At 41.2% G+C, this 21593-nt stretch overlaps 1 protein-coding gene across 1 annotated transcript; it reads left to right on the top strand.

Annotated features, from left to right (window-relative positions):
- Positions 1-16907: 16907 nt before the first annotated feature.
- Positions 16908-20716, top strand: slitrk1 (SLIT and NTRK like family member 1). Its single transcript, XM_079851644.1, has one exon. It carries the CDS (start codon positions 18100-18102, stop codon positions 20185-20187), a length of 2088 nt encoding a protein of 695 aa, XP_079707770.1. The 5' UTR covers positions 16908-18099; the 3' UTR covers positions 20188-20716.
- Positions 20717-21593: the final 877 nt, after the last annotated feature.

Raw genomic sequence — 21593 nt, 5'->3', positions numbered from 1 at the left:
TTATTTTTCATCCTTTATTTCTCCATCAGTTTAGTAGTTTTGTGAGTGGTCATTAATTACAAAGGCAATTTAGAAAATGCATAATTTTGTCATCCAAGGTTAATGACAAAGCCTGCCACAGTGAATATCATTTTCTCCATAAAATACGTTCCGTGAGTGTGTGCTTATGCTAATGGATATGCTTCCCACACTGTAAACTGTGTAAATGTGCATCTTAATGAGCTGTTTCTACCTGATCTGACCCTTACAGACTTTTGCTGGGGGAACCTGAAGTAGTCAGGTTATTTCAGGTTGATTAAAAAACAGCTCTTTTAAACCAGTTAATGTATAGATTTAACTCAGGATGCAGAAACTTGACTTGAAGCGCATATATTTAGAAATAATCATTTGAAACCTTTCACAACATATCGTAATGTTTGTCTGATGCCAAAATTATACGTATTCATACGATTTGTCTAAACCCCAGTGACGGTTAGGTTTAGGGGCGGGGTCAGGGGTAGGTCATTCGTACGAATTCATACGAATCAGCCAACTCGTAAAATATGTACGATTTTGCAAAAATCTTACAAATTAGTACGAGTGAGGTCTTATTAATTTGTACGAATTAGCCACATCATAAAATTCATACGAATTGCTGCGAGATCAGGTTGAAATATTATGACCAAATGTCATTGACGTCAGTGGCGGCACGTTTATTATATGGAAAAATACATTTTTATTTGATTTTATTTAACAATTTTATTTTATTATTATTGTTTTTTTTATTTATTGAAATGTTACCACATAAGCACATTTTTAAGTTACCTGAAGAAAACAAAATCATGTGTCACTTATGCATTTTTATTACGATCAGATAAAAAAAAAAAAAAAAAAATGTATTTGTAAAATTTATCTGCAGGGGGTTTATTTGTTTGGAAATCGTTTTCAAGTGCTTTTGTCCAATCCTCTTTCTTTAACTATCATCACCAGAATGGTCAAATAAATGCATGTTCATATCACTAAAATCACTATCATTCTAAAATTGCAGGCTTAGTCCCTTCGGCCTCGGTTGACATGTTGTTTGGACATGAGCCCAACGTAATCGCTTGCTCCAAATCTCAGACGACACATAAAAAGGGCCATGTCAATGTTGTCTACTCTGGCTGAGATCACCATTAAAAGCTCCGCGCCACTTGATGTTGTTGTGTACACTTGCTTGGAGTGCAATAATTGCAGGCATAAAATTCAGCGCGCTTTTGATGCCAGTTTACACTGCGCTTGTGTTTGCTTCATGCTTTATGTTGCTGCTGGGCCTCTAATTCACAAATCTTGTGACTCATCTCGAGCTATTGATTTTGAAAAACAATGATAAGGACTTAGCCGCTAGATGAAAAATAAGCAGGGGAAAAGGCGTTCTTAATTGAATCTAGCACTTCGGGCAAAACCAGCAGCGAACCCGTCTCTCGTCTACAAGCTAGATTAATAACAAAAAGCACAGTCTATCTTGAGAGTGACTTTGGTTCATCACAACAACCTTGAAGAGATACAGGTAGGCCAACGTTCGGATACTATGGTAACATAGAGTGAAGAAAGAGTTTCTCGAGATGCTGGATGCAGCACTTAGTTTGAACCCAAGCTGTCACTCACCTGATATAGAACTATATTCATGTAATGATGAGCACATACTTCTTTCCTGAATGCCTGAAGGTTATTATTCTGAAAGAAGTCAGTCGCAGCAGTCTTCAATATGGTAATTATTCAGAAATATTGGTGATTTTTCAGGTGTGAAGGTATAGATGAGAATTTGAAAGAAATATAAATGTGGTATTTCAACAGCTGCATGCTTGCGTGAATAGCCAACACATTAGAGATTCAAGGGTTCGAAATGTATAGTTTGTGTGCTCTGACCACATGAACTAATTCACAATTAACAATCATCTTAAATGCATTTAAACAAAAATAAGTACAAATTTATAATAAAAATCTTTCAATAAAATTCAACAACAACAAAAAAATATTATTATTATTATTTAAATTATATTTGGAAATGATTTATAAAAATCTCAACTGAATAAAATTAAATAATAATAACAACAACAATTTATAATTTGTTATTTATGTTATTGTTGTTGTTGATGATGTTATTGTTATTTACAAAATATAATATTTTTTATTATTAATTATATTATTATTATTATTATTAGTAGTAGTAGTAGTAGTAGTATTAAATAAAATATATTTTATATTTGAATAAAATTCCAAAACAACAACAATAATGTATAATTTATTAATTATATTCTTATTAACAATTTGCATATACAATACAGTATAATTATTAAAGGGTTACTCTGACTAAAGATTTCATTTTTTTTTTTTTAAGTAATTCTTTTTTTTTTTTTTGTTAATTATGTATTTTAACATTTCATTTGGTCAAATGCACGCAGTATGTGTGATATTTCAATATGCCATTAAGCTGTCTTTGCTTGGTAATGTAAAGTTTTGCCTTCAGTCCAGGATATGAAAGCTAGACACTAATAATTATACTATCAATAAACTACACGATGAAGTTGCGACCTGACAGAAATAGAGGTCTCTGATCAGTTTTCCAAGCTCCCAAATCGTCACATGACTAATGATGACATAATACAATCCCACTGGTCTCAGATCAGCAACATGGGGAAAACTGTGCCAATATCCCCAGGTATCCCCTTCGATCGATCCCCAACAAATGTGCTGATTAATCATGTGAAATCCTCCCGCAGTACATCGTGTGGGACAGGGATCCTGCCAGCTGGGTTATTGATTTAGTCTGCGCTCTTGACCTTCCAATTTCTGTACATGAATCATCTGCACAACCGTTTAGTCCAATAAAAGCCTTTTAATTTTCATCTCATCCACACTGAGATGGAATTAGCTTACATCCTCACTTTAGCCTGCGAAAATATCCTTCTCCGCCTTCCTCTAACCCTCTCGTTGCGTGACCTCAAATGGGACACTTTATTTGTGCACTCAGTGTTTCCTGCGCACAAGAATGTATTGTTGCAGTGGCCATCTGTATAGTCTATGGGGAAATGGTATTTGGGGCACATCATGAAAGGATTGACATCAAACTTAGGCATCATGTGCTTGTTTTAACAAAATGTCAATGCAAGAAAGATCACAAAAACAAAACTAAATCAATCAGTCAGAAAGTTTCATTTCCCTCATTTCCAACTAAAGACCATATACGATAATGGATTTTAATAATTGGAGAAAGAAAGCTTTACAAAAACTGTCAAAAGCTCTGAAGATATATTTCTGCATAAAATGAGAGCGTTGCTTGCCGCCAAAAGCATTCTGTAGTATGAGGTTGCTAAGGTGTTCTCATTGGTCTTGGCATGTTGCTATGCCGTTGCAATGGGATTCTGGGTGGTTGCTGTTGCTACTTGTATTCCCAAGTCTCTATAATATTATGGTCTGGAGATTTGCATCGGGTCTCTCCTCTAATGTAAATGTAGATTTATTTTTCTGTCATCTTTTCATCTGACAGGAGAAAAAACTAAGTTGTGTTGGAAAAAAAGTACCATCTCTCCTTAACAAGATGCATGATTTTAGATATAATTTAGGATGACTTGTGAATAACTTTAAAAAAAACATATACAGTATGTATGTATACACATATACATAAACTATAATAAAACTTAATTGTATATAATACTTAATTAATAATAATTATTATTATAATTAATAATAATAATATTAATAATAATAATATTAATAATAATAATAATGAGTTATATATATGTTTAAAGTATTATTACATTTATATTTACATTACATTTATAATTATTATTATATTCCTGAGTTCTAAACAATTGCAGAATGACTATCTTCAGTTCTTTAGTGTTTATTTATAATAATAATAATAAAAAAATACTAAGTTGTACTGAAAAAAAGTATAATCTCTCCTCCACAAAATGCATGATTTTAGATATAATTTAGGATGACTTATGAATAACTTAAAAAAGAACATACAGTATGTATGTATACACATATACATAGACTATAATAAAACTTAATTGTATATAATACTTCATTAATAATTATTATTATTATAATTAATAATAATAATAATAATAATAATAATAATAATAATGTTATATAAGTTTAAAGTATTATTACATTTATATTTATATTTACATTACATTTATAATTATTATTATATTCCTGAGTTCTAAACAATTGCAGAATGACTATCTTCAGTTCCCTTTCGTAGTCACTCCGAGTTACGTCAGATGACGACGAATGGGGTTTCGCTTAGAAAGCCTATCATCTTCAAGTATATAAAACGAGCCAATGGCAAAGAAATGCCATTGGTCTGCGGAATTTGCATAGCGTAACTCCGCCCCACCCTGGGGGTAAATAAGGAACTGCGCTGGCAACATGCAGATATGTTTTCGCATCGGAGCCAAGTTGATGTACTTCACTCCACAAGCCAATCCTGAGATTCATCTCTCTTCTCTTCGAACGAGCCTCTCTCCAAGTGTTGGTGTGACAGCGAGTTCCAGCGAGTGCACATTCCCTGCTTATCTGTGCAGTGATTTGCCAGTGTTTGTGTGTTCTCTCCCTGGTCGCTTCAGCATTTGCGGAGAAATCTCCTTTCTAAAAGAGCTTGCACGCGGCACGTCTTTTTAAAGATGCCTCGCCCGTGCACTTCTGGTTGCGGTCTATTCATTTCTGACTCTGATGGGCACAATCGCTGTCTTGTGTGTCTGGGTATTGAGCACGCTAAGGCAGCGTTTGTGGATGAGTCATATTCCCATTGCGGGAACATGCCCATCGCACGGTTGCGGTCAAGACTCAATGACCTTCATTGTAGAGTCCCCTCATCCGCACCCCGATCTACGAGCTCCACGAGAGCTGGTACTTCGGCTGGCGGCCAGGGTGACCTGAGGGTTACGGTGTGGAACAAAGCGCCGACTATTCCACGCTCCACACCGTCCTCTAGCACCGTGCAACCCGCGAGTGTTTCGAATGAGCCCGCTGTACAGTCCTCTGACTTGCCGCGGGTCTCATTCGACGCTCCAGAGAAAGATGTGATGTCGATCGCTGCATCACAAGGTGGGCAGGAGTCCTTGGGAAGTGAGGATTCGGCTGTGCTGCCACCTTCGGGTGTCCCAGCATTGCCCGAGTCTGATCCCGAGATGACGGCCATGCTTTCCCGGGCAGCCGCGGCCATCGGTCTTGAGTGGTCCCCGCCACTTGGTCCGGTGCGCTCGCGGCTGGACGATTGGTTTTTGGGTGCCGCCGCTGATCCTCGTCAGCGCGACCCCAATGCCTTTCTTCCCGGATGTGTATGAGGAGGTCACGAGGTCCTGGAAGGCACCCTTGTCTTCCCGTGATCGCTCGGCGACCTCCTCCGCCTTGCCTCCTCTCGATCAGGCGGCTGCCAAAGGGTACACTGGGGTTTCCCAGGTTGAATGCTCTGTTGCGATGCAACTGTGTCCTCAGAGTGCTTCTTCCCGTGGCGACCCTAAGCACCCCTCCAAGGCCTGTAGGTTCTCCTCCACCCTTGTGGCGAAGGCATATAGAGCTGCGGGGCTGGTGGCCTCCTCACTGCATGCCATGGCAACACTCCAGGTCTACCAGGCCCAGATGTTGCGTGACATGCACGAGGGGAGGACTGACCCAGGGCTCTTTGATGAGCTGCGTGCCGCCACCGACCTTGCTCTCCGAGCGACGAAGGTGATCGCACGCTCCCTGGGTCAGGTGATGTCCACTTGCGTGGTCCAGGAGAGACATCTGTGGCTCAACCTGGCCGATATGCGTGAGGCCGAGCGAACCCGGTTCCTTGACACTCCCATATCCCAGGCTGGCCTCTTCGGCGGGGCGGTTGAGGACTTTGCCCAGCAGTTCTCGACCGCCCAGAAGCAGACTGAGGCTCTCAAACACGTCCTGCCCCGACAGCCCGCTGCTGCCTCCACCCAGCCGTCGGCACAGGTGCCTCAGTCTGCTCGCCGCCGAGGGCGCTCTCCTACGACTCCCGCCCCTCCCGCACGGCCCCAGCAGCAGCCTCCATCTGGGTCGCGTCATGGAGGACGCCGCAGGAAGGCGCCACAGCCCTCTCCCGCCCCGTGCCCCGCTAAACGCCAGGCAAAGCGGCACTCCTGAGATGGGCTGCTCAGAGATGGCACTGAGTTCTTTGCAGGAGACGGTAGCAGGGCCGCTCCTTCCCCCGGTGGAGGGCCGGGGGAGAATCCTTGGTTTTCCCACTCCCGCTGCTCGTCCCACGACGGGCAGCACCCTAATGTGGTTAAAAAAAGAACTCACTCCCCCATTTCTGAGCGCACAGAGTTCTCGGATGACAGTGCGTGCCACTCACGAGCCTCGCCACTCTCGTCCCCCTCTGTCGCCAGCCCCCTGCCAGAGCACGCCCCCGTGGGACGCTGGTCCTCCCCTAGCCTCCTCTGGCAGGACGCGGCTAATGACCGTGCCCCCGCACCGGGCCGCTATGCCACCCACGCCTGGGCCGGTCATTCCGCCTCGCTGCACCACCGAGGGTACGTCTATGGTCCGCATGTCCCCGCTGGTACAGTTCCTGGAAGCCTGGTTAGAGCTTCCCAGGCTGTCCCGCTGGGTCGCGAGGACCATCAGGCTCGGCTACGCGATTCAGTTCGCGCGGTCTCCCCGCTTCACTATGGTCGGTGGCAATGCCCCTGTTATGAGAGCGGAGGTCGCTACCTTACTGGCGAAGGGTGCGATCGAGACTGTCCCTCCAGCCGAAATGAAGTCCGGCTTCTACAGCCCTTCCGTCATTGTACCGAAGAAATCCGGTGGGTTACGACCAATCCTCGACTTGCGCGTCTTGAACCGCTCCCTTCACAGGATGCCGTTCAAGATGCTCACGGCCAAACGCATTTTCGAATGCGTACGGCCGCAGGATTGGTTTGCAGCGATCGACCTGAAGGACGCCTACTTCCATGTCTCCATTCTTCCTCGACACAGACCGTTTCTACGGTTTGCTTTCGAGGGGCAGGCATATCAGTACGCGGTTCTCCCTTTCGGGCTAGCCCTGTCTCCTCGCGTCTTCACGAAGGTCGTCGAGGCAGCCCTTGTTCCCCTTCGGGAACACGGGGTTCGCATCCTGAACTATCTCGACGACTGGCTGATCCTAGCTCACTCTCGAGACCAGGTTTGCGAACACAGGGACCTAGTGCTCCGGCACCTAGCTCGTCTGGGCCTTCGGGTCAACTGGGAGAAGAGCAAACTCTGCCCCGTGCAGAGGATCTCTTTTCTCGCTATGGAAATCGACTCGGTCGCCATGTGCGCGCAGCTTATGAGCGAGCGCGCGCAGTCACTGCTGACTTGCCTTCGTCAGTTCGAGGGCAAGAGTGTGGTTCCACTGAAACTATTTCAGAGGCTCCTGGGGCATATGGCATCCGCAGCCACAGTCACGCCGCTCGGTTTGCTTCATATGAGACCACTTCAGCTTTGGCTTCGCGATCGAGTCCCGAGGTGGGCATGGCATCACGGCACGCTCCGAGTTCCAGTGACTCCGACCTGCCATCAGACCTTCACCCCGTGGTCGAACCTCAGTTTTCTTCGGGCCGGAGTGCCCTTGGAACGAGTTTCCAGGCATGTTGTTGTATCAACAGATGCCTCCACCACGGGTTGGGGCGCCATGTGCAATGGACATGCTGCCGCGGGCTCCTGGACAGGACCCCAGCGCCTTTTGCATGTCAATTGCCTCGAGTTGTTGGCTGTACGTCTTGCCCTGCACCGCTTCCGTGCGTTGCTCAGGGGTCAACACGTACTAGTCCGATCAGACAATACCGCGACTATAGCGTACATCAACCGTCAAGGTGGTCTGCGTTCCCGCCTTATGTCACAACTCGCCCGCCACCTCCTCTTATGGAGTCAGAAGCATCTGAGTCAGAAGCATCATCGAGACATTTATATCCCGGGAGACCTGAACCAGGTGGCCGACGAGCAGTTTCGGCTTCGGCCTCTCGCTGGAGAATGGAGACTCCATCCCCAGACGGTTCAGCTGATTTGGGATCAGTTCGGGGACGCACAGGTAGACCTGTTTGCCTCCCACGACTCGTCCCACTGCGACCTGTTTTATTCCCTGACCGAGGGCACGCTCGGCACGGATGCACTGGTGCACAGCTGGCCGCGGGGCCTCCGCAAGTATGTGTTTCCCCCAGTGAGCCTCCTTGCGCAGACCTTGCGCAAGATCAGGGAGGACGAGGAGCAGGTAATTTTGGTTGCCCCGTATTGGCCCAACCGCACCTGGTTCCCAGAACTAGTACTCCTCGCGACAGCACCTCCCTGGCCAATTCCTCTGAGGAAGGACCTGAGTAGGGAACGGAGACGTTACGTCTCCCTGCCACTTCCGCTGTACCGCTGGAACGCCTGATTTCAGTCTCGGCTCCTCAGCGAAGACATATCTGCATGTTGCCAGCGCACTTCCTTATATACCCCCAGGGTGGGGCGGAGTTACGCTATGCAAATTCCGCAGACCCATGGCATTTCTTTGCCATTGGCTCGTTTTATATACTCGAAGATGATAGGCTTTCTAAGCGAAACCCCATTCGTCGTCATCCGATGTAACGTCTCTGTTCCCTACTCAGGGAACGAGGGTTACATACGTAACCGAGACGTTCTTTAGTGTTTATTTAGAATAAAAAAAAAAAAAACATAATTGTACTGAAAAAAAGTATAATCTCTCCTCCATAAAATGCATGATTTTAGATATAAATTAGGATGACTTTATATATATATGTGTATAATCCTAAAAAAAAAAAAAAAATGTATCATTTAATAATGATTATTCATATTCTATATCTGCATTTTTATCACAGTTTCAGATTGACTATAAAAGTTAAGTTTTGTTATTTGTATTTGTTCTTACCTGCACCCTCTTGAGGAACACATCTGGTTGTCCTCAGGCAGGGTGGAGAGGCTCAGTGGGGGCTGAAGTGCATGCGTTCTCTTTTACACACATCAGAGGTCGTGATTGCCAAGGGCACAGATCTGATTAGAGAGGCAGGACTCTAAAAGACTTCAAGGGCCTCCTCAGTACTCAATGAAAGGATACAGCGACGTTCAGCACACTTGTTTTATTTTTATTTTCAAGAGTATCAGTAATATTTGCACTGGCAACACAGAAGTTGGAAGGGATCAGAGGTGGACAGTAACAAAGTACATTTACTTGAGTACTGTACTTAAGTATACTTTTTGAGTATCTGTACTTTACTTGAGTATTATTTTCTCTGGAAACTTTTTACTTTAACTTCACTACATTTGAAAGACAAATATCGTACTTTTTACTCCACTACATTTGTGTCAAGGTCCTTGAGTATAAAGTAGTAACATTAGTCAGGGGTTGCATTTTTGGTTGGAAATGAAAGTCAGGTTGACGTCAGAAACCCGACGTCATATTGACGTCAGCATCCGACGTTGGATTTTGGTTGGAACGTCTGTCCAACATTGGAGATTAACATCAATCTGATGTTGGATTCTGACATCAACCTGATTTTCATTTTCAACGTTGGGTTTGGTCTTCTAAATTCAAATCTTGTCATTGTTTTGGTGCACACTAGCTTATAGATAACAGTAAAGCTAACACATTCATACTAAAAGCCAAAAAAACTTTAAATAGGGCACTCTTTGAGGGAACAGCCATTTGGGTGTCCGAAACCATTGTGGACGTTATTGAGTGACTCATTCAATCTCACATTCAATCCCACTACTGGAACTGTGTTCTAGAAATAAATGTGATATTGATATGAGGGTAGGTAGGCAGGCGTAGATTAAGAGGCATAAGGTACTGTAAGTATTACACACAACAATGCAACAATAATAAAACAATGCATTGACATTTACTTTTTACTTTTGATACTTAAAGGGATACTTCACCTCTGGGAAGATGAATGTGTATTTAAAATAGGTCATTTAAGTAGAATAAATGTGGAGAAATTTTTGAATTTGGAGCTTTCTAGACTGAGAAAAGCCAGAAAATGTATTTTTGGCTTATGTGGATGAAAGACAACAACTCCCAGAATGCACTTGCTTCGCTGCCTTAGGAGGCCACGCCTACCGGTTAGAGAGCACAGTTGAAAACAACAAGGCTAGCCTAAGTGATGAGTTTGCCAGGGATTTAGAGACCCAAAATGTCCGGGATTCGGCTTTTGCGTTCTACAGTCGCCATTCATCATGTTTACTGTGGCGATCAGGACGAGGCTGACGGCCGCGGCCGGTGGCATCATTACTGAGACGCGCCGGGTCTCGCATCTCTCACGGAGGAGCGGAAATTTTCTTAGCAAGGGTAAAACGCACATCAACCGATCACTTGTTTAGCGTTCATGTAAACACTACATTCAGATTCACCGATCGGAATTAATTCAGTTAGATTGAAACGAGAGGTGTGCATGTAAACAATGAATGGCGACCGCAGAACGCAAAAGCTGAATCCCGGACATTTTTAACAGTCTCGCCCGCCGGACAAGTCCGGGAAAAGGAAGATGGTAACCCCTACTTACTCAGCTTTCTCCTATTATTCAGCTTTCTCCACAGAACAAGAGCATGCTAGCTTAGCTTCCAAAGAAAGACGGCTGATACTGTGTACATTCTGTGAGTGAGATCCCACCCTCTATGGGCGGGCTGAAAACATGCTGAACAACGCCATCTACTGGCTGTAGTCTTTAGCCTCTGGACAGAAAATCCTCCGATGACGCAAAATGACGATTTTTGCGTCATCGGAGGATTTTTTCCAGACAAAAAATACATAAATCTCTCCTCTTAGGGGGATATGAGGGGGGAAAGCATGGTAATTCGAAAATACTACAGGTTTTCTACTAATACAAAGCTTAATGCTAAATCCTGAAGTAACCCTTTAAGTACTTTTAAAAACAAGTACTTCTGTACTTTTACTTAAGTAAAAATCAGTCTTTACAACTTTTACTTGTAACGGAGTAATATTTGGCCAGTAGTATCTGTACTTTCACTTAAGTAAGGAAGTTGTGTACTTTGTCCATCTCTGGAAGGGATTGATAAATGAGCAAAACCTTGAAGGGAAAGTCATTCAAATTCAAGTTCCATAGATTTCAGTTGTTGTGACCTGACTTTAATGAACATTAGTCAAGTCAACTGAAGATCCTGAAGGACATTGTATAGTGAGATGTTTGTGTATTTTTTAATGCTTCACAAATATCTAAGAAATAGCCATGATGCTGTAGTGTGTGTGGAATAGAATTGACAAAGGCAGTCCAAAATGCAAGTCTTGTGAATATATTGTAAAAGCAGATGCTGATGTAGTGCAAATATGATGTTAATGGTAAAGTGAAGGAGATGCAGTTACAATGTCTGAGGTCATGCCGTATGTGTAAGACTTCAAGGGTAGTGTATATGAGTGTTAAAATTAATTAATTGTTTCATACAGCTGATTACAGTGTAATTACACATTTAAGTACTGAGAAATATTAATTAAATGCATGTACTTGCATAAGGTATGGTAGGTTTAGGGTTCGGTTTAGGGTTAGTTGCATGCAATTATGCCTAATTTACAGTTTTTACTATAGTAAATACATGTAACATGTGTAACGTACTGGATAGGAAAGTGCAGGATCTTCATGTATGCCGCATTTTCGGTCCATCGCATTTTCAGACTTCTCTGTGCCTGTGGAAATTGTCAAACAAGAATATGTATAGTATGCTAAGCAGCCGGAGTCCTATCATGATTTGTTCGATATTTTTTTACAGCATGACTCTGCAAGAAATATTGAAGTTTTATGTCCTTTTCCCAGGGCTATAGAGGCAGCCGGGTTGTGTAACTGCATACATCTTTGTGGATAATCAATATTCAAACCTATGCGGGATTCAGCAAACACATTCTAGTTTCTCTGAATATTTTTAGAGTCTTAGTGGAGCAATATATAATTTCAAAAATGTGTTTCTTTTGACAGCATACATAATAGAAAATTCTGTGTTTGTTCAAGTAGTCGATGTGACACAGTGTCTGGAATGCTATGATGAAGATCAATGGATAACGACGTTTGAGGAACAGGGATTTATTAGCATAATACACTGCTCTATCCAATGCAATCCCAGGTAAATTACATTCTGTAAGCCTACAATTAGTACAGTCAAATCTACAGGCTAAAGCCAGGTAGGTTAACATTAGGAATAATCAGAGACATTGTATCTGTCAGTTGAAATGAGCAGATATATAGTTCCTTACAATAATGATTTATATTATTGATTTACTGAGGCTGGAAGGCTTTTTTTCAGCTTTCCAATAAACAAAGAAAAAATCAACAATTTAATTACATTAATTCAATAAAATCATACAGGAAACTAAATTGGGCCTTCATATATAAGCTATATGATGCTCTACCTGTAAAGAATGTGTGATTTTAATCATTTTACAGAACACATGTATTAATTAAACTAAAATTTGACAAAAATATAGATATATATTTGGCTAAAATTCATAATATATACATTGCATTACATTAAATCATTCTTCATGTAAAAACAGCAGCATTTCAAATACATCCACAATTGGAATCTATGAACGTGATCTTATAGAAGCCCATTTTTTTGTCACATAAGAAAAATATTTTGCTTTTGGCAAATAATAATTATCAGATAAAACATTGTAATTCTGATGTTAAAAGGCAATATTATAAGATACAAATTTAAAATTAAATATAATAAAAGTTATGACTTTTTAGTCTTATTTATGAGATATCACAAAAAGACAAAATTATCAGGTAAAAAACTAAAACAACCAAAATTTGACTTGTCATAATTATGACTTTTTTTTTTATCTTATAATTATTTTGTTTTCATCATAATTGTGAGACATCACAAAAAGTCAAAATTATAAGATAGAAATTGAAACTTCAAAATTATGACAGTAAATCGTGAGAAACAAAAACAATTTGACTTATGGCATAATTATGACTTTTTATCTCACAAGTTTGACTTTTTCCAGTATCTCATTACCATTTTGTTGTATCTCATATATTTTATTTATTTATTTATTTATTTGGTCAATTTCAACTTTTTATCTCACATTTATGACTTTGTATGTCATTATTATGACTTAATTATCTCATAATTATGATTTACCAAAGCATGATTTTCTTTCTTTCTTTTTTTTTTTTTTTTTTTTTTTTTGGATTCCATGATTCTCTCATAAAGATTGTCACCATTGGTATATTAATTTAACATAATAATATACATTGGCATATTAATTTAACCTGCAGCACTAATACACAGATTTCCCTATAAGGCATCTAGATATTTACTTTACATTCACTTTTTTTTGTATTTTTTTTTTTTTTTTATCATAGCTGGACAGAGACTTGGATAAAAACAGCAACAGACTAAAAGAAAATGCTATTACATTCAATAAAATGTATAAACATGAACCCAAATTAAATTAGTCATTAGTTATTACTTTTCATAAATCTCAAATATTGTAAAAACAACTCCAAATACACACACAAATGAAAACAGATTGGGTCTTCATGCTTTTATTTATTTATTGCCAGGATGAATCTGTAGCTTACAGTATATTAATTTCCCCATAAATAACCACAAGCAATATATTTTTGCTTTAGAAAGCGGTTTGACCTGGTGTTTAAGCCAAGGGTTATTTGTTGTGTGTCACTGAATGCCATTATCATACTTGTGTGTCGTTAGAGGTTGCGATGCCACACAAGAGGCCAAAGACCCTCATTGTCCACAATGCAAGTCTAAATGGAGCTTGGGTTTGCTCATTTCCATCACTGTCTCACAGCCTGAATCCATAGAGCCAATCTGTGCAATAATGAGCCCTGTTTCTGTTGGGAGCCCCTGAACATTTATTCACACAAGCCATGGAGCTTTCAGACTGAGACGGCTGGTATAAATAAGACACTGAATGTGGATTAGTGCGGCCCTATAATCAATATAGTGTTCGAAACATGTATTTATTAATGTACATAATGCATTTGCAATTTGTCAAGCCAGCAGCCTAATAACCCCTTGTCATCTCAACAGTTTCACTCTTTCTTCCTGGTAAACAAGTCATGAATTGAGTTAAGAACAAAAGTATTTTTATGGGAAGAAAGAGGTCATATTCTGCTTTACCTCATTCTCTGTGCTCCACAACATCCCATAAACATTGAATTGTTCTGGTGATTGAGAAGCACATTGAAGGTTTTTTGGTGGTAGACAAAGGATAAGTTTGGCAGAATGCTTACTCTGCTCTTTTCCATTTAACATGGGCTATATATACACTGCTCTGCCTGTACAGAATGTGTGATTTGTAATCGTATTACATTACTCATATATATATATATATTGAACTCAAACTCGATGGGAATGGTATAGATATTTAATTATAATTTTTGTATAACTTTTTATTTCAATATTCCTTTTTTTTTTGCACAAATACACACACACACACACACACACACACACACACACACACACACACACACACACACACACACACACACACACACACACACACACACACACACACACATATCCTTATAGGGTTTGTGATGCAGCTGCTGTCAGTAGGCGGGGCCTATGGTGCGATGATGTATAACTATTTGTCATTGTCTTGCACTGGAGGAAGTCATATGCAAATGCACTTGCCTGTGTGATGTCACAAATCCAACAATATTCACAAAAAAAAAAAAAAAAAAAATACATTTTTCACGTCATGACCCCTTTAATGTCATAATTATATATATATATAATCTCATAATTATGACTTTGTATATGATAATTTCGACTTGGTGTCATAACTTTTATTTGATATGCCATAATTTTGACTTTTTCATTAGACAAATAGGGGGCAAAAATGACCACAAATGATCAAAAATCATCATATAACTTGGTGCACAAGTCATATCGACTTAGTGTCTCAGAATTTTAAGTTTTAAAGGGGTCATGACATTTTGACATTTTATTTTATATTAATATGCCTTTTTATTTCATCTCGTTCTTTAAAATGTCTTTCATAGTATCCATCAGAGAATTTTGTTCTGCATCGTGACTGCTTGACATTGAGAACGTATGTTACACGTATTATTTATCCTTGTTCAAACATAAACCTGAAAACAAGATGACTCAACATAATATCTCTTTCAAAGCAGTTTTTACAGCTCTATTTTTTTTTTTTTTAACTTTATTATTTGCTTCTAGTAAAAAGAATGAGGGAGATTGAAACTCTAAAGTAGAGTAAAGTAAAGAGAAAATACGGTAACTTTTATTTACACAGCTTTGGCTCCCTTTCAAACTAAGTGTCCCTATAGCTTCCTCTCCTTTCCAAACAATGAACATCTTTCTTTGGTTTGCTACACAGAAGTGAACTACACAACAATTCTTCCCAAATTTGTGGGCCCGGTGTCAAAACTTGTGATGGGGAAGACAGCAGCGTCTAGACTATTAGGCCAAAGGGAGTTGGAGATGGTCATGTCTGAACCACTAGCATTGTTGTGCACATCCACACAATATTGACATAAGATCAACAATAAGCAGCAAGTCAGGCTGCCATACTGCACTTCGGTATGATTTATGACAGTTGCTTCTGTGCGCTCATGCTATGGAGATGCATGTGTGTGCATAAGTGAAGAAAATGTTGTTTACTATAAACTACAAATGAACACTGCATTGGAGTTACATCTACATAGCATTCACTTGAGCATGAAAATGATTCTTTAGGATTTAAAATTGCATACTTGTTTTTAGCCGTATTATTGGATGACCACTTTGTTTAAGTGGCACAAGATGAAATATCCATAGTAATCCATATCTCACAACACACATTCTGACATATAGCTACTCAATCGCTCTTGGATTAAAGTATAAGGCTGCATTTAATAAAAAAATACAGTGAAAACAGTAATATTGTGAAATATTATTACAAATTAAAATACTTTTTTTTTTCTTTTTTAATATATTTTAAAGTGTTTTTTTTTTTTTACATGGTCATTCAGAAATCATTATAATATGCTGATGCGCTGCTCAAGACATATTTCTTATTATTAATATCAATGTTGAAAGCAGTTGTGCTGCTTTTTTGTAGGTTATTTTTCTTCTTATGCATCGTATTTTTGACATGATTGTGCATTAGAGTGTTTTAGCATTTCATGTTAATTAGTAAATATTTATAGTATTATTTTAGTCTCATGAAGGAACAGTGATGAACTATACAGTAACCCAAAACTATATATTTTTAAATCTGTTATACAGAAACTTTTTTTGAACTGTAAATTTGACTTATATTTAATGTAAAAATAACAAAGATATTTTCTTCCTTCCTAGTGCATCAGAGGGTTAACTATTTCTCTCTCCATATAATCTATTTGCAGTTACTTATTATGAATGATTCGCTTTTAATGAGCTCATTTGATTGATACCCAGTTCTAAAAATAGCTGCATTCAATTAATAATATTGCTTGTAATCGTTTGCCCATCATTTTCTTGAATAGGCTATACATACTGTATCTTTTTTTTTTTTAACGGTCAGTGAGGGTAATTTCCATTTTTCCTTCATAAGAAATCAAAGCAAACCCTTTGCATGCATCATCTCTCAACTTTAAATGCAGAATAGTGATTTATTGATTGATTGCGTCGGAGGCAGGCACACCTCGGATATGAGGCAGTTTTCGGTTAAGAGACCAGCGACTGAATCGTGATGCTATAGCGTTTTGAGTCAGAAAGGCTTGTACTTTCATGTATTTGGCAGTGAAGTGTTTGCAAATTATTATAAAACGCCAACAATCACACACTGGCTAGTAGACACACGAGACCGCGTTATCTGCTTGTTTTACAAACCAGATTTATTTTCTTTGTGTGTGTGTGTGTGTGTGTGTGTGTGTGTGTGATGCCAGAGACACGCTTGTCCATAAATGTAATATATGCATTGAGTTTCAATCAATCCACACTTGTTTTAACAGTCAGAGATTGGATGCGTCGATCCTCTGCCAGCATGAAAAAATCAAACAATGCAGGCTGATGGAAAAGGGAATACCCAGTGTTCCTGTTGAAATGCACTTATCATTCAAATCGCATGTCTTAAAGGCTGTGACGTAGAGTATGTGCGCATAGTTCCTATAGTCTTGACGCAGTGTTTGTTGTGACAGTAATAGGAGAAGCTCAGCACACCGCTCGCACTGTTGCATGCACGTCGAGTAGTTAATTATTTTACCGCATTCAACTGCAGTTCCTCCTCCACACATACACTCACACACATACACTCTCTCACACAGCGAAGAAAAAGAAACAACCTTCACGCGAACAACACCTGTGCTTTGTGGAATACTTGAGCTTTTCTTTTTCTTTCGCTATCTAAAACAGGAATATCGTCTGTGAGGACTCTGGAAATGCCGCGTGCTTTAAAGCCATTTGGATGGGGGAAACGGAGTGGCTCTACGAAAGCCATCGGCGTTGTTAGAGAGGAGAAAACCATCCTGGAATGAAAGCAATTTAAACCCTTCGACGGCGATTTTTGTGGACATTTCCAACACTTGCCCTGTATGTGGACTGTTTTTTCCCCCCCGCGCGAGCGAGCGAGCAAGCGAGCGAGCATTCCCTCATCCGATGGATTTTTGCCTTTGCAGCTCAGCAGAGGGTGTTAGATCTGCCAGTGAACACCGGGCTGAAAAGTCCAGAATCTCTCAGCAGCCGTCTTTGTGATGCAAAAGCGTTGAACGAAGCTGCCGGAATCCGAGGAAGGATGCTAAAGATGTAAGAATCTCGGATTAATCTTATGGCGATGCATTGAGATGTGCTCGGTGTGATTTCAGCACCACGGGAGAAAGAACAGCTCCCGCGCCGTGGATATGTGAGAAATGCACAAGGTCAGTGATTTGCGAGCCCGAAAAGCCACATAATTGAGTTGAAGGTGTCATTCTGTAGGCTTTAATATTGTTTTAAAGAGCATGCGATGGGGAGGTGATACAAAAGAAGCTTCTTGCTGTCGATTTTTCCCAATCTGGACATAGCGAGCTGAGCATGGATATAATCACAGAGTGTCCCCTGCTTTTTTAGACTGGAGATATATCTCATTTCTCGCCCTCTTGCTGATTGTATTCATGTCTTGATGTCGGGGATGATTGTGTCGTATTGAAAATGCTGCTTTGGATTGTGTTGCTGAAGGCGGCTCTTTGTGTAGCTATCGGGAATGTTACAAGGGACGTCTGTAAGGAGCAGATCTGCTCCTGCAATGCAATAGAAGGTGATTTGCACATTGACTGTGAGAAAAAGAGCTTCACAAACCTGCACCATTTGACAGGTCCGAGCTCTCAGTTTTACCACCTCCTGCTTCACGGGAATTCTTTATCCAGACTGTTCCCTAACGAGTTTGCTAACTTTTACAATGCCGTGAGCTTGCATTTGGAGAACAATGGCTTGCACGACATCGTGCCGGGCGCTTTCCTGGGACTGCAGCTTGTGAAACGGCTGCACATCAATAACAACAAGATCAGGTCTTTCAAAAAGAGTACGTTTCTCGGTTTAGACGACCTGGAGTACCTCCAAGCCGACTTCAACCTTCTGAGGGACATCGACCCGTCTGTGTTCAGGGACTTGAGTAAGCTCGAAGTTTTAATCTTAAACGACAACCTTATTAGCTCTCTTCCCATCAACGTGTTTCAGAACGTTCCCATCACGCACCTCGATCTGAGAGGGAACCGAATAAAAACGTTGCCTTACGAAGGGATTCTAGAGCAGATACCTGGCATTGTGGAGGTTTTGCTGGAGGACAACCCATGGGATTGCAACTGCGACCTGGTTTCCCTAAAGGAATGGCTGGAGAACATCCCGCAAAACGCTCTCATCGGAAGGGTTATTTGTGAGGCGCCCACTCGGCTGCAAGGGAATGACCTGAACGAAACGGCCGAGACGGAGCTGTGCCCTTCAAAGAGTGGTATGGATTCCAGCCTGGTGGCGCCTCCCACTCAGGACGAGACCCCTAATCGCGGCCCCCATCCTACACCCTCTAAAACGAGCGGGGTGACGGAGTCCCATAACGCTGGGGGAGGGCATAACAAGGGGCGTCCGAAAGCCAGGGAGAATTGGCAGTTGAAAATTAAGCCCACAGCCATGGCGACCGGCACCATTGAAAGAGAGCTGCCGGCTAATTCGTCCTGCCCTCAGTCTTGTAGTTGTAAGCTTATAGGAGCTAGACAAGGGCTTGGGGTTAACTGCGAAGGCAGGAAGATAGAAACCGTGGCTAATCTCAAACCCAAACCCCTGAGCGCGCACGAGTTAAATCTGCGCGACAACAACATTCATGCCGTCAGAAGGAACCAGCTCAGAGGCTATCATAGCTTGAATTTACTCGATTTGGGGGGGAATAACATAAAAATGATCGAAAACGGCACTTTTCATAACCTGACCGAGTTGAGGTGGCTCTACATGGACAAGAACTACTTGGATACTTTAATGGCGGAGATGTTCATCGGACTTCAGAACCTGGAGTATCTCAGTTTGGAATATAATGACATCCAGCTCATAATGCCGGGCACCTTCAGCCCGATACCCAACTTGAGGGTGCTCTTCCTCAACAACAACCTGCTCAAAGCTTTACCTGTGGATGCGTTCTTGGGGGTTTCTTTGTCTAAAATAAGCTTGCATAACAATTATTTCACATATCTCCCTGTGCCAGGTGTCTTAGACCAACTCAACTCCATTATTCAGATCGATTTGCACGGGAACCCCTGGGATTGCTCGTGCAACATCGTCCCCTTCAAACAGTGGACAGACAAACTCGGGGCAGACGTCATCGTGAGCGATCTCAAATGCGAGTCCCCCGAGGAGTTCTGGAAGAGGGACTTCCGGCGAATCAGGAACGATCTTATGTGCCCTCAGCTCTACGAGAAGATCTCCCCCACCTCCCTGTCCAAAAACAGCACTTTACCAGCAGACACAGGGACGCGGCCCAACTCCTACCTGGAGCCCAGCAGAGTGTCAATATCAGTGCTCGTGCCCGGTCTGCTGCTGGTTTTCGTGACGTCTGCCTTCACCGTGGTGGGAATGCTGGTCTTTATCCTGCGCAATCGAAAGAGGTCGAAACGGAGAGACGGCAACTCATCTGCATCAGAAATCAATTCTTTACAGACAGTTTGCGACTCGTCCTATTGGCACAGCGGAGCTTATCATGCAGACGCGCCACACAGAGGTTTCGACTGTGGTGCCCACTCTCTCTCCGACAAATGATGCATACCAGAGACCCGAGCGAGCAAAAGGACGTACTGCGTTTCGTATGTTGCGGTGACAATGGAAGGCAACACACAAACACTAGACCTCTGACTCACCTCTGTGGGAAAAATAGCCTATTTTTTGTTGCTTCAGTTGAGTATGGCATCCATGAAACACTGCAATGGGGCCCCCACTGTTATATATGTATAGAGCCTCTCTCTTTCTCTCTCCTCCCAGCTCAGACTGCAAACACGCTCAAAAGAGGACGTGGGAACGGTGCACGAACGCATGAATGTAATGTAAATAACGGACTGTAACATATCTGCATGATTCGCATGGTCTCAACACACACTGGGAACCATTACCATAGTAACAAGGAAGCCAACGCGACCCTTCTTTCGTGTTATCAATATAAATATATATAAATATAAAACTATATATGACTATATTAAAAGTGCCATTTCTTCTATTTTTTGTCAGTTAGAATTTGTATTTGCTGTTTGATTTCTCTTTCTCAAAGGCAGACAGATCGAAAGGTGGAAATTACGAGTTGTAAATGCATGTACTTTCCGTTTTATCAGTTGATTGTTGATTGGTTGATATGGGGATTATTTATACTTTTCTTTTTTTTTTTTTTTTTTTTTTTTTTTTTGCAGATGTCTCATGTATCTGCCCAGTCATCTCCTTTATGAATGTAAAATGTGTTTATCTTATAGTGTGCCAACTGTTGACATGTTTGGGATGCGGATAAGCATGATCGATTCAAGTCACTGACATGCTTATGCTGCGGAAATTCAATGTAGCTCCGGTGGTTCGTGATCTTGTGTGTCGATACAGTGTGAGGGTAGAAGGACGACGCAAGGGGAGGGTTTTTTTCTTTTTGAAAAGTGAGGGGGTTTCAGATTTCGATCCGTCTATAGAGTGCACATAGACTAAGATGCCTTTATTTTTATTTATTATTATTATTAATTATTATTATTATTCTTTTTAGGGGATGAAGTATTCCTTCACAAAAGCCTATTATTCACTGTAAGTATTGTGAGCTTTTGTAAAGCCATCTATTTTGTCCAAATACGAGAAAGGAATATCACGGCGTTGGCTACTTGAATATGTCTTATAAAGTGGATGAAAATGTGTAAATATATATGAGAAGCAGAACAGAGGCATGTCTGTGCATTTGACTGATGTCATCACAGCAGCCGTAGATGGAATAGCCGCCTCTAGATGTCGCTGTTGCCTCTCAAGCGTATGAAACCATGCTGGGAGCTGAAGTTCACTGGAATGTGTAGGCGAACCAGCATTCACATTATCAACATAACTAGGCCTAAGTGTGTCACTGTGATGGCTAATACTCAGAGAGAAGTGCGGGATCAGATTCAGTAGTGAAGAACACGAGTTGAACGCTGTTTCCAAAATGCCATTTT

This window comes from Squalius cephalus (assembly GCF_949319135.1).
Source record: "Squalius cephalus genome assembly, chromosome: 2".
Taxonomy (NCBI): domain Eukaryota; kingdom Metazoa; phylum Chordata; class Actinopteri; order Cypriniformes; family Leuciscidae; genus Squalius; species Squalius cephalus.
The sequence above is the reverse complement of the archived record's forward strand: the minus strand, read 5'-3'. Positions and strand labels throughout refer to the sequence as shown.

What these genes read in the sequence shown, in the direction of transcription:
- slitrk1 (XM_079851644.1), top strand. Translation starts at nt 18,100, where the DNA reads ATGCTGCTTTGGATTGTGTTGCTGAAGGCGGCTCTTTGTGTAGCTATC.